The 15,253-nt window shown below is 28.1% G+C and overlaps 1 protein-coding gene across 1 annotated transcript in view; it reads right to left on the bottom strand.

The window, feature by feature from the left end:
* LOC121132216 (lachesin) overlaps positions 1 to 15,253 on the bottom strand; it is a 209,693-nt gene that overhangs the window by 39,983 nt on the left and 154,457 nt on the right. The window contains exon 4 of the mRNA XM_040727608.2: positions 4,927 to 5,024. Within this exon, the coding sequence (XP_040583542.2) occupies positions 4,927 to 5,024 (98 nt within the window). The remainder of the gene's footprint in view (positions 1 to 4,926; positions 5,025 to 15,253) is intronic.

Raw genomic sequence — 15,253 nt, 5'->3', positions numbered from 1 at the left:
TAGAGCAAATGCACCCTTAGATCCATTTAAATCTAATTAATAGCTATTTATACATCGAAGTATCATCCACCTAATTTTTTTTTTTTTTTTTGTAAATGAAAGGAAATTTCCCACAATGGCTAATTTTACATTGTAATTTCTTCAATAAATAAATGATTCTAAAATCCACTTGTAATTCGGTATAAATTAATCAAACTGAGTCATAGCCTAAAAAAATAATTATATCACAGGGTGTCAGACTTGGACTCGACTTGATAATACAATCAGAGACTCGAAATATGATTTGGACTCAAAACTTAACACATGTGACTCGACTTGGACTACAAAGTCATTTCAATTTTTCCACTGGATATAAAGTACTCATTGAGTTATATTTTTTCCCCGTCTCTGGTATGCCATCATTGTAATCAAAATATTGAAAAACAAAACTTCACAAGCATACAAAGTGAATTTATAAATGTCGGACTTCCTAAAGAATGACATTGTTTTTTTCAATCAACTAAGGCCAACTTGTTCCATCATAAGTAGCTTCTTTTAACAAAACTTCATTTAATAAAGCTAAAAGCATGGGAACATCTTTTGTAAATGAAAGAGAGTTTTTATACATTCATGATGGTCGACTTTCACTGTAATGTGTAAAGTTTCTTTATTTTATAATAATTGCATAATATAAGTACATGATGTCTTTATAGGTTTCAATAAATTATATTTAAGAAAAATTGAATTAACTAGGCACAATAATATACCATAAGCAATTACTTACTAATTGCGAATAATATAATATAAATAGATATACATTTAAGTAGTTAAATATAAATTATCCCTACAAAAAGAATGTTCTACTTTTTAAATAAAACGTCCAAAATAGCTGGTGACTTATATGTTACCAACTAATAATTTTATTTCGATATGTACATATATATTTAATTTGACTTTTTATGAGCTAAACCTTTATTTACTATCCTTCAAATCCTACTATGAGTACTTCCTTTGAGTGGTTAGCCACCTAAACATGATATTTTAGCAATATTAAACTAGTTTTGTTCTTAGAAGTGGTTACCAGACAAAAGGGCAGGATGATCAGTTATCAATGTTATAATGGCATATTTATCTAGTAATTTTTGACGCAAATAACTTACGATATTTGGGTCAAAAATGTATTTATTTAACTTTTCAGTCAATGAAACTAACAAAGTTAAAATAATTTTATTTAATTATCATATATTCGTCATTACGTAATGCATGGAAACTGTTATTCCACATGTTCCTGTCTCTGCTAAACCCGTGCCACACTAAGGAGTGCTCATATCTTAATTATGTTCTCTCTTTGTGTGCTCATCTTATATAGACTGGAGTGAAAAATGAAAGTAACAAAAACTGCAGGTGATTCATCAAAAATTTCCCATGTATGTCAGACTTTTTGAAATAAATATCACAAAGCATCTCTAGAAAGAAATTAACAAAATGTAAAGATTGAAAATCAGCACCCACTATATAAAAATAATAACCAATTCAGTTCTTGGATTTCCCTTTCCTATTTTATTCAAAATGTATCCCTAAATATATCCTTGAAAAACAAATTTTAAAGCAGAAACTCTTTTGTATAGAATGTATCAAAGGCTTCTTTAATTACTGATTGTAACAAAGAGAGTTATTTTATTTCTTCTTCTTTGTGAAAGAATAAATGCTACTAAACTGCCAAATAGCGTTTCTTTTAAAATTTAATACGACTGTTTAAAATATATGTGTTTCTATATCTAGATATATACAAATGTTTGAAAAGCCTAGATTAAATACATAGAACAACTTTGCTTTGCCTATATAGTATATACATATGTACAATGTACGTACATACATGTGAGTTGAATGTGACAGCAGATGTGTTTCAGAATTTCAAAAAGTACTTTCTCTCAAAGAAGTGCTAATGCCATGATGAAAACAATGTACAAAAAGGCCTTTGATGGGGGGAGTAAATCTCTGTAAGTCATAGTGAACACCTGTATGGGAGTATTTTATTTTTCTTTGATGTTGTAGACAGTTAAGGTGCCAATCTAAATGTAGGGAACATTGAATTTAAGTTGTTGTTTTTTTTTTCAAAATGTGTTCAGTTTATTTTGAAAATCAATTTAATTTTTAAAGAAACTAAAAATGAATTGTTTTTTCTTCAAAGTGACAAAAATTAAGGTTTTTTTTTTCTTTTTAATTTCAACTTTTTCTTTAATAATCGGCAAGAATAGGAAAATATCATTAGTGGTGTAGTGAGGGTCCAACCATCAATTTAATTCTCGATTTTAAAGTGAGATGGAACTAATGGAGAGATAGCAAAGCATTCATTTACTCACCGATTCCATTCTTCTATTTATTTGGGACAATGACCTCAAAAACAATATGAGATGTATTAAAAATGGCAAAATCTCAGAGGTTGGAGAGTGGTGCATCAACTTTTAGGGGGTGTTACAGAAGACTTGGATCTTGGGCTTTAACGAGGATCCGAAAGCAGTATTATAGAACCCTTTTACTTCATATAAGCAAAAGTGGTTCCGATATCGAATGGTATCGACTAAGTATTAGTAAGAAATCAATAGTGGGGAATAAACACTGTACTTTCTGTTCCTCGACGATTGAAAATTCAGAATACCTCTTCTTCTTATGTCCCTCCTTGTGGAAATTACGAAGGGGGATTGGTTAGTGTCAACAGCATCAAGTCATCCAGAAAAATTCAAAATAAAAACTGTGATAGCAAAAATACAGTCAATCATGTACATGACAAAGACTAATAAAATGGCAATAACTCAAGGGGTGGAGGAAATGGTCAAGAAATCAATATCAAAGATATAAAGTTTTGATAAGAATAAGATACTGGTTAAATATATATAAAAAAGTATAGTATTGAAGTTAATTTATTGAACTTTTGTATTTATTCGTTATCATTTTAATAGTTATTCTATAAACATTTTTATTAGTTGACGGATTGTTGGATGATTTAAGTATTGCTTTTAATTTATATTGTTTATTTTACAAAAATAAATTTAGTTTAAAAAAAAAAAAATCATTCCAATAGAAATAAAAATAAATTTTTTAACTTTTTTTATTTAACAAATTTACTTACAAAAATATTTATATAACTATCCTATAAAATATAATCTCATCAATAACAACATTCACAATATATACCGAGTCATTTGTAAGATTTGAATCTTACATTTAAACCATGTTTTCTGTTTCTGAACTTTAAAAATGTGCAGCAACGTCTAATTATTAAACTTTTAGCCTTTTTTTTTTATGGGTACACTGAATAACAAAATAAAATGAATAGTTTTCAGTAGGTATATGTAATTTGCTGGGATTATTTATAAGAAGAAGAATAGGATTAAGTATTTGAGTTGGAGAAAACAGTACTAATACAAGTAGAAGAAAATTGTTTACAAACGCCATCTTTATAAAACCAAAGTCCAACTCAAAATATCTTCTTTTTAAAAAAAAATCAGATATGTTATAATAAATTTATCTTTAAGTCGGTAAGTATTGGTATTAATGAAAATCGAATTTATTTTGGACATGCTAAAAAAAATAAAAACCGAAAATCAATATAGTAAGCCTAACAATTTGAAGAATATTTTGGAAGAGAGCAGCTAATTACATTTCATACAAGCAGCTGTGACAAGGAAGGGGGTGGGGTGGTGGAAAGGAAATAACCAAGAATATAGTCAAGAATGACTTTAATGTCGATCCTCAATTATATTATGAGTTCAATGAGGCTTACAATTATAATTCTAAAACAAATCTTCAAGATTACTCCTCGTTTTTTATGAGCACACATTAATATTTAATCCAGTTTTGAATATAATTGATTGTAGTTGTAAAGGAAGTTTACTACTCAGGAATTAAATAATTATGACAACAGTCCATGATAAGAAAATGTACACTTTGATTAGTCAACTTTAAAAAAAAAAAAAAAAAAACAGGGGAGCTAAAAATATAAGCCCAATTTTCATTTATTAAACATTATTGTCTTTTATAGCTTCATCTAATAGCTCAGCTATTTTAAAAATAATTTTAGGACGATATAAGAAAATACGTGTAGACATAAACAAAAAAATATTTTTTTAAGGAAAGAGAGTAACAAAAGTCAAAATTTTAATCTTCATATCATTTTTAATTGTACTTTAAGATAGCATCACCTTCTAAATGTCCCGTTTTTACCTTGTATATCTTCCAAAACAATCCTTCCTACTTAAAATTTATTTTGATAATTAACTAATGTTGACAAATTAATAATTTTTGATCTTATATACGTATTATAAAAAGCTCAATTTGTTTTAATATTTTCTTTGACAGTTTTTTGTTACTTTTTTTAAGGTTTTAGTGGTAAAAAAAAGTTAAATCCCCTGATATTTTATTAGGAAAATTTATAATTACTTTATAATTATTTTTTTAAATAACTGCTTTTTTAACGAATAGGATTTTTGTAATAGGTTTTTGAAAAAGTCTCGATCCAAAATATTATAAAAGTAATTAGATCAAAAATCGTTTTGTCTATGAATTTAGATTTGTATTTCTTTGTATCTTATTACATAAAATACATTCAATTTACTTTTTGGGTTCAAAGGATTTGCTTTCAATACTCAAAATAATAGGATATTTTCTTTATAAAAGAAAGCTAATTAAAGTAAAACTTTATATTAGAACAAAAAAAACAAAAAACTAGAGTCCTCTATTTGCGTAGTTTGATATTTTTTTAATGTTTCTTAAATTGGTCAGATAGAGTTGCACGGATGCAATATAAGTACAAATATAATAATATTATTACTCCATCTGACATAGGAATTGTCTTAGAAGTCAATATACGAGTATATAATGTATATTATTTCCTTCTCTAGGAGGCATACAAAATTAGTAAATGTAGAAACATATTAATACACTTACTGTTGCTGGTGGCTCAGCATATACGATGCAAATTAACTCCACTTCAATTTGATCTTCTCTCCAGTACCAATTTTGTTCTATGTCAATTTCTGGAGGATCTGAAAAATAAGGATTGCATTTTTTAAGAATATGCTTATAAAATACGGAATAAATTTGCAAATAATCATTGTTGAACAAATAACTCGTTTATACTAAATACACACTTCAGGGTCAATTTTCTTAGAATATCATTTCAAAGATGTAAATATTTTTATTTTAAAGTTATTTTTTTCTTCCTTTTTTGAATATTATATCAACATATCTAAAAAATACTCAAATAGTTAATAGTTAGAAGTTTGAACTCGAGACATGATAATTTGAGTCCGTATTTTGAGAGCTTTATGCATTCTATGATCATAAAATCAAAAGAATATTTGTGATACTACTTTTCATTTATTACTGGCACATTTCTAAGAGTACAATGTACAATCTACTTATAAAAGTTGTAATTCTTGTTCCTGCAAATCGTACATTTGTATTCTTGCACCTTAAAAATGTGTGTATTTTCACTTTTCTATTTATAACCAATTTATAATTAACTCAAGAAAGCCTTATGACAAAAAATTAACAAATCAATCATCATAAAACTAGAAATAATTCGCACTAGTAATGTGATGATATCAATATTTTTGAACCGATTCCAGAACAAAAATTGATATTGCTGGTTCGAGACTAATTTTTGCCAAAATCGTTCGAATACATTTTCAAAAATTAATATATAATAATATGTTGTTGTTCTCAAATTTCATTATAAAGTATTCTTTTACCTGCATATTGAATTTTAAATTTATCTTATGCACTCATTATTCATTTTATTTTAGCTTAATACCTAAACATTTTTGTTGGCCACTCAATTTTTGAGTCGTTGTGTGGGACCTGCGTTCGGTTGAAGAAAGAAGATCCTCAATCTATTTATTCCTAATATATAATTACATTCAATTAATACCAAGCAAATATTACCAATATAAGTAAATATAATACATAGACACAGTCAAATTTCTTTTTCTTTCCATCACACGATTAACTCTGTAGTTAGTTACTGTTATAGTTGGGGAGCTGTGTTTGGCATCGAAACACGTTGGTCTCAGGAGTTTATCAATCGTGTGATTGAATGAAGAAGACCCTCTTACTCTCCTTATGTATTATATATACAGACTGGGGATTTGAAATCAAAAACAAGTTTAGACCTCAATATTTTGACAACCCAGAGATCTACCAGGCCAACCTTTATTAGGTAACCATTTTACACACAAATTATTCAGAATCATGGGTAAATTAGGCAAAGAACATGTTTTAGTCAATGTATTCGCATGTGTTCTCCGAACTCGCTGATTTGAAATCCTTAGGCTACTATATGTGAGGTGTCTTAGAGAGAGAGTCCAATAAATGAGCAAATAAAACTTTTGACTCTTTCCAGGCTTCCATTCCCTAGACAGTGGCCAACATGGACATCCTCATTAAGGCGTGTGAAGGTTCAAGGCCAGGTTAAATGCTGTGGTTAAACCTGGAGGTGGTAGGTTTGAGTGATGTACTTCACTATGAAGCTTGTAAAAGCAAAAGATTTGTGAATTGCTGAATTACTTTTGGGAAATAAATTGATATATATATTATCCTTCAATTTTCTGGATTTAAAATCCCCACCATGTAAATATGTAATTTTGAGTTTCTATTGATTGTGTGCATTCATATGTTTTTAATATATATTGGTACAAATCTTTCAAATAAATTGTTGTAAAAAGAGCCTTTTTCCACACTCTTTTCACTGAAGTATCATTTAAAATGTATTAACAGCCCGGTACCAATATAAAACTGTAATATTGAACAACACCAATTCAAATTACACTTGATAAAATATATAAGAAAGTGTACACAAATATTGTCAAAATCAGTTATTTATTTGAAATTTAAAAAAGTCTTTAGCGACCTATTTATTAAGTTGTAAACATACAAATTAGAACTCTAAGACCTTTGCAGTATTCATATTTGCTCTCATGAATATATACAAATAAAATATAAATTCCATGCCAATAAAAGGCATAATAAAAATAAATAATGATGATGGAAAAAAATATTGATCGTTTTTGTGCTTAGACAATATACATTCTACATGATTCGCACTTTTAAAAAGTTATTTGTAGTTGGAATATTAGGAAATATGAGAAGTGGAATAATGACACATAATTTATTAAGCATTTGACAGTTATTTTTTTCTTCATTTTTTGTATGTTACAAATAGCAACTTATTACTAATATGTATATATATTAGGGTGAGCCTGTTTGAAATTGTATATTTGCTTATATGCAATCCTTATTTAAGATTAATTATGGGCATTTTTTCCTTTTTTTCTACTAGTATTAAAATTGTTTTAAACACTCATTAAACGATTGCTTTAATTCAATTTTTTCTTATATTCCATAACCCTAGATGAAAATAATACAATCCATCTGTTTGTTTAAAAAAAAGAAGATACCAAAATCCAGTCAATTCTTGGTGTGGTGCAGTTCATTCCTGCATATTAGCCCTAAAACTTATAAAGTTAGCTCTTTTATGAAGTCATGAACATTATTTTCTCTTTTTTTAATCAGTTCTACTATAGACATTCCGAAAAATTGATAGTCTCAAGAAATTAATGAACTGGTCCTATGAAAGGACTAAACTAGAGCAAATAAATGAGGACTGTCACAACACTAGTGGCCAGTCCAATAATTTCAAGGATGTTTTGCTATAGAGGAGCTTATCAGTCTCGACATTTCATTAAAAAAAGCTCTGAACAGTTATAAGATGCATATAATAAATAGATCCCAACTTTGCACTTAGTAGTTATATAGGCCTAATTTACTACGATGTTGATCCTCCTTAGTGTTACTCTCCTTCATTTAGGAGAAAACGCATTCACGGTTACACTTTATCGTTTATATGTATAAATGTTCCCTCCTCAAGAATGAAAGTATAATCAGACCATATATAGAATAAAAACAACCACATATATTCAGGTAGCAACGACAAAAAGCCGGGCCATTAACTTTTATCATGTTTGTTTTTTTCATTTATAGGGCATGCCTGGATTTAAACTAATGATTATGTGAGACTTGGAATTTTAGAATATATATATTGAGATATTTAAAAGAAAAATAATTTACAATTTAAAATCCGATCGTAAAATAGGGATTGAATGAAGTAAAAAAGAATAACCTATAATATGTATATTGTATAAAGTAGTGTTGTCACGATACTAACACTTTGATCCAGCAGAGGCACCAAAATTAGTATGGTCATAACATACTGTTTTTTAATGTTTTTTAAATTGGTTAGATGGAGTTGTACTGATTTAGTATGAGTAAGCATTATAGTACTACATTGACTCCGAGTAACCTAGAAATATTATGTGAAGTACATATACTTAAAGTATATTTCTTTCCCTAGGAATGAACAGAGTGCAAACTTATGCACATTGAGCTCAAGATAAAAATAACAGGGTGTTGTAGCTCCGTAACAGTATTTGTGTGCAGTTGTGATATTTAAATACCCGAAATCTTTGATCCGGTTCTGGTACCAAAAAATTGACTTGAGAAACCAATACTTTTTTGACAAAAAATATAGTAATAGCAAAAAAAATAATTAAATATTTAAATTTATTTACATATACTTACAGAGACGCAAGTAGGATTTTTATTTGGGGTGGGTAAGGGATGGGTCTAGATGACGTTTATTTTTATAAAATACACTTTTTAATTGTGTTTGTTTGTTTGAGGGAAAGTGTTGGTTACGTCATCGTTGAACCAATATATTTATTATGTAAATATAAGTACCGGTTCTAATATCAATTTAGTATTGTACCTTTTTAAATGTGTCCCGTCAGGGTATCAATATACTGAACAACAGAAGTACACGGATAATTAAGCTTTTTTAAGAAACTCTATTCCATTTTGAGGTTATTTTGGTAAGTCTTTTCAAAAAATATTTAAATATTATCAAATAATTCTATCTTTTTCTAAAATATTTATTTAAAAAAAAAATTTTTATATATTTTCAAAAACTCAAAAATGGGATTTTAATATTAATTTTTGTATATTTTTCACAAACTTCAGTTATCGTGACATTAACGTAAATATCAAGATATATTTGCCAAAAATTGTACAGACATTTCGTTGTGTCTATAATAATGTCGTCACCAACCAATTTTTTTACCTGTTCTGATATTAATATAAATATCGGTATTTCTGCTAAAAATTACAATGTGCAACAAAGTTCAGGTCTTGAAACGCTCATCGGCTAAAATATACGTTTTTTATTGTCATATAAAAAATAAAACACGAAAGTGGCCTTTAAAACTTTTGATTGCAGTTCGTTTGGCTTTGAGAGCATTTTTTAATCACATGATTAGGATAAAATTTCTATCCGGAGCTATATTTTGGAATAAAATAAATATATAACTATGAAAATTATAAAGATAATAAAAATTGATTAAAAAATAATCAATCATTATTTAGATAAAATATTTATTACGTTATCTTGAATAATATTCCCGAAAAAACCAAGGGTGTAAATATACAAAAACCCATAAAAATGAAGGGTCTTATATAGAACCATCTATTTTTTGCATATTTTTTCAATTGCATAATATTATAGCTCAAACTAAAGACTAAACTAAATATTTCAATTTAAAAAGGTTTGTCGTCAACAAATAAAATCAATTAATTTTTTTCAGTTTCCTTTTAAATTTTCTTATGTTATATTTAAAAAATATGCAATGTAAGAATAGGTGAGTGTATTTTAAAATTAAAAATAATCAAGTCCATTTTCTGATAAATTGTAAGAACTAATTTACATTTTAGAGAAATGAAAATTTCATAAATTAAGTATAACAAAAGTTGATTAAGTTACTTAAATCTAAATATTAAATACACATCAAATACGGTAGCTATAAAATATATTTAAATTAGAGTAAATATTTCTTGCCTATAAAATTTTAATTTCTTCAAGATTTTACATTATTTTTTTCCGTACTTATTGTGTGAGCCTGGTTAGGAATCACATTCACCAGTCCTAAAGTGTTAGAAATTGTACTATACGGATGCACGAGAGTTATAAGTAAGAAATAATGACTGTCGATGTATATTTGTTAAAACAAAACAGAAACCAATGATTATACGATGATACAACAACGTCATGTGTGAAACGAAGCTGTCCGTTCGGACAGCGTACACAGTACATTAACATATCCAACAGAACCATTTCCTGGTCCGGATGGTTGAATAAGTGTTAATGTAAAGCTCTGCACTGATTACAATTTGTCAAATAATTGACTTAATTACATCTAAGTTCGAAACATTTTAACAATATTTGTTAGACAGGGGGAAGGGTCAGAAATTCAATGGGGTATATTGTTGGGGGGGTCAATGGTTTGATGACGTTTTTTTAGCTGCATGAAACGGTTCCATCATCAGTTCAAAGCCGGTACGTAGTATTCAAGAAGGTTCAATTGATTGGATAAAGTCGCAACATTAGCGTCACCCTAACAATGTACATATGATCAGAGTTTCTTAAAATTTTGGAAAACATAAACATTTTTTGTACACATACAACCTACAAACATATTATGAATAAAGTTAGCATGGATTTTGTTGAACGTAGGTATATAAGTAAATTGGATTTTTTTAGGCACCATGGGAATTTCATGTACTACAAGAACATATTAAATAGTAGCTCTTCTTCCATTCATACGCATATATATTTAAATATATATAAAAAAACAAGGAAAACTGATATTGCATATATATTACATAAATATTTGTTTTATATCTCGTAATGGAGTTTGAAGATTTTTTTATTTTTTTTTTGCAAAATTTGAAACTTTGATGCTGCTGTTCCATAAATATATTCATGTTCTTTGAACATGAAAAAAAAACTCTCATAATTTTACATTATAGGAACTTCCAATACGATTATACAAGTTAACCTTTTCGGTATATACGGCTCGTCAAGACAAAAGCAAGTTATAATAATTTTTTTTTTAAATGTATTTTTGACGAATTAATATTCGAAATACTGCGTTTGAATAACACTTTGGTGGTCCTTGTGATATAACTTTTCTAATATTCTTTTAATTGGTCAGATTGAATTGCACTGATGAATTATATGTAAACATTATAGTACTACATTTACTCCATTTTAAATATTAATCTTGTGTGAAATCCATGTACATTTTCCCACATTTAGTTCCTGAGAATAATTTCTCCCAAGCGCATTTCTTATTGATCTACGTCGATTCCATGTCATTTTGACATCACTCTTAAAAAATCAATAATAAATTTCAAACTTTTGTAAACCTAAAAAACTCAAAAATTAAAAATGCTTCATTTAAATTCTTTTCTAAAAAATACTTTTCCAAAAAATTTAAAAAAAAGAAAAAATACTAGAGGAAATAGGACATTATTGGGGGTACAATGTATTGTTTCCGGACTAAAAATCCTAGATATTTGATAAAATTAATGTAATTGGTGAAATGAGAAAAGTAACAAAATTACATCTCGAGAAAAAAGTAGCTTTTCTATACATTAGATATTAAAAACACTGGGAATCAATGTTACTAGAACAAGTTTGGGCAACAAGAAAATGCCTAGGAAAGCAAGAAATAGAAAGAGAAAGATTGATTTAATATATCTACTGTGATTTCCCAGCTATTTTCTTGTTGCCTAACTTTGTTCTAGTAGCGTTGCTAGGAATGTCATTTTGAGATCCTTAGCCGTTCTAAAATTTACCTTTCTAAAAGTTATTAAGAATGAATAGTTTGTCTTTTGCAGTTAATGGAGCCATTGACTTTGATTGAGGAGAATATTTATCTAGGATTAGGATGATATTTATCATCATTTCAACAAAGAATTCTTCAAACAATATTGCAAAGTTCGTTATGAAGTATTATTTAAGGATACACAACACCCCCTAACGGATACAAAAGTTGTACTTAGCCAACCTATGTGAACAAATATAGAAAACATGATCTTGGTGACTTGGATTATAATATTTGGGACTGATATCCAGGATAAAAATAGATAAAACAATACATCAACTTAAATTTTTATATTTGCTCCAATTTTATGAAAAAAACAATGAAAAGTTAATTAGTGTTCAATTATTGTAGCGAGGAAATGCTTGATACGCAGAGTACTCTTAAAAATAGCGCCACATAAAGTTAGCCGTCCATGTCATTGCATTAGGTTAAAAATCAAAAAAATAAGCTTTATTTAATGCTTAATTTCCTATTATGAAAAACAAGAGAGGAATGGTTGACAGATTATTTGAAATTTTCAAACTTTAGTCGGTGAGAAAATAGCTCAAATCAATTTTTCTGCCATTTAACTTGTGATACAAACATTTCTAAATGGTTCACGGGCGGATCAAATAATTGATAAATAGTATGTCAAGAAATTGATGATATCTTAAGAAACAGTAAATAGCACAATAAACACTTAAATGAAACATAAATTTTGTTCCAAAATGAATCCAAACTCGAGTGAATCCAATTCTCTTGCAATTGGGATTGATGAACAGGAACCCTGTCCTGTTAAAAAATTGCCTTGGATATGTCAGGGAAAAATTTCTTTCTTTCAACATAAGGAACTTCATAAAAGTGCATTTTTCCGAGTTTTAAATAGTTTTTTCAAAGGTATCATCAATTTCTTGATATACTGTATACATATCCGTATGGATGAATATATTTTTAGCTAGAGAACTTATAAATATATATTTGATATTTTTTTAAATGTTGTATCTTAAGAATATAAATCTGTTGGTATACAAAACAAACCATCTGTGACAAAACAAAAATGCTTTTATGGATCTAATCATTTGTAAAATATATTATAATCATATCGAATCACAAAATAGTTTCACATTAACGCATGTTTAGTTTATAGCTTTGGTTACAACTACAGAACGTCTTGCACTTGTGAAAGGGAGATATCGACGGTCGTTAAAATTAGCCACTAGCCAATAGGAATATCTAAAAAAATAAAATTACTATCACCATCATAAATTTACTAGCCCAGAATAACACAAATAGTGAATCACTTTTAGACTAGTATAGAGAACCTTTAGTTTAAAAAAAAGTTTTTGGGAGTAGAAAGAGAAAGTTAATTTTTCTTTCTGAGAATATAATTTATACAAAATAAAGAGTATTGAATGTATGGTATTACTAAGTCAAACAAGATAGATACAGGTCATCATAATCTAACTCTAATGATGTTGTTTTGACCAAGCACGGGCAAGTATGGATGTCGACCTCTGGTTATAAGTCATATTTTTGTCACCATTTTTAACTGTTAAGAAATGCCCCTATACTTTTTCTACATACCATAACAACACCCAGTATATTTATAAAAACATAAAATTAACTTTTCTTAAATTTCTCGATTTTAACTTTAAATACTTTAGTCATTTATTTTCATGTAAATATATCATGCATTCATATTTACATTTACAAATTATACTAATTTATATCTTTTTAGCTTGAACATGCATTTTAAAGTATGATCGTATTTACTTGAATGTATGTAAAACAAAAAAAAGTTAAACAATGTTTAAATGCATTTAAATTCTATTAAAAGCATAGACACAAGACTTTTTTGAATCCAATTAGTTCATAACCCCCCCCCCCCTTGGTTTATTTATATATTCATTACATATAAAGTGTTTAAAAAGTTATTTTACAACGCAAAAGTATTGTAATAGCCCTCCGCGTTACTAGGGACATTCGCCAAAAATAAAATAATTGTTTGAAAATATACACATAAGGCTGGTTTTTGTTCTATTTTCGAGTGGTAGTGGAAACATAGCTCAAAAATCTTTAAAAATAACCTTTTCTTGATAAACTCAGTCACACGCCTCCGGAAGGTCTAGTAGGCCTGGGCGATCTCGTTCAGATCCATCTTTGTCATTGTATTGGTAATGGACTTCTTCAGGGCCTTCACAGACGACTGAAACCTGCCAGGGCACTCGTGCTCAATCCTCTTCCAGAGATATAAATCGCATGGGTTCAGGTACGGGCATTATGGCAAAAAATCGTGTTCCAAATACGAGTAAAATTTGTAGCCAAAACATGCTGTACTTTATTGGCCTTGTGGGACGGTGTACCGTCTTGTTGGAAGGTATAATTTCTTCCTGGGATTACTCCCATCATCCAGGGAATTTAAATTAAAAGTGCAAAACCAGATCCAGTACCATAGCAAAGCTGGATTCAGACAAGGTCGTCCGGGACTGCCAAAGCTTCCAGCGCCGTAACCCCAAGTTAACAAAAGATGCAAAACTCATTATGAATAATTCAATTTCAATTAATGTTGCATTTAAAAAGTAAAAAATATATAGGGGTTTACCCATTTAGTTAGTTCGTTATGAGCCTTTAAAGTTTTTGCCTACTTATCTGGACTACTCTTTATTGGTACAAAAATACCCTATATTGCAATAATGAATTTTTGGTGATTTAAGTTTTAGAAGTAAATACAACGATTATTCAATTAAAGCAACAGTAATTAACAAATTATAAATTTAAAATATACAAATAAAATATATTTGTATTTTCTTCTTTAAAAATCCAGTTAATTACGTTGTGAATGTACTGACAACTAAATTTTATTATTCTAATAATTAAAAAAGTAATAACCTCAGTAATTTAACTGTTAAAGATAACAAATACACAGTTTCTGGCAAAGTTTTGGTTTGGGTCCTTAGTAATTGTTTAACAAATAAAGGAAATATGAATGGTTCAAGAATGCTGAAATGTTGTCTCCACATTCCACATTTTCAAAACATTTCAACTCAATGCTATATGAACAATTAATTCTCTTAAATTAAGCAAAATAATGAGAAACTGATGTTCTTCATTTGATATTTCATTATAAGTGCAATTTTGTAAAAGTATCTCTTTAGATACTTTTATCTCATGAAAAATACTTTTTAATAATCTTTATTGGGCTAACAATATAATTAAATACATTTTTTTAAAGTACACTTCATTAACACAGTTACTGAGCTGGGTCAAAATGTTAAACCTAAAATATCAACAAAATTAAATAGATTCACAGTCAAAATAGTTTTAAAATTAGACTATTTAACAATATTTTGAACTTGTAGCATTTTCTTGACTATATAAACTATTCCGCTCTTTTAGAAGAAGTTAAAATACTTAAGACATTTTTTGAATTAAAGACACTAATAAAAAATATATGATTTGTAAAAAATTAATCATAACAACTTTAGTTTAGGGTCTAAAGATATAACTTGTTATTATTA

Source organism: Lepeophtheirus salmonis, chromosome 2, assembly GCF_016086655.4.
Source record: "Lepeophtheirus salmonis chromosome 2, UVic_Lsal_1.4, whole genome shotgun sequence".
NCBI lineage: Eukaryota > Metazoa > Arthropoda > Copepoda > Siphonostomatoida > Caligidae > Lepeophtheirus > Lepeophtheirus salmonis.
This window is presented reverse-complemented; position numbering and strand designations above follow the sequence as displayed.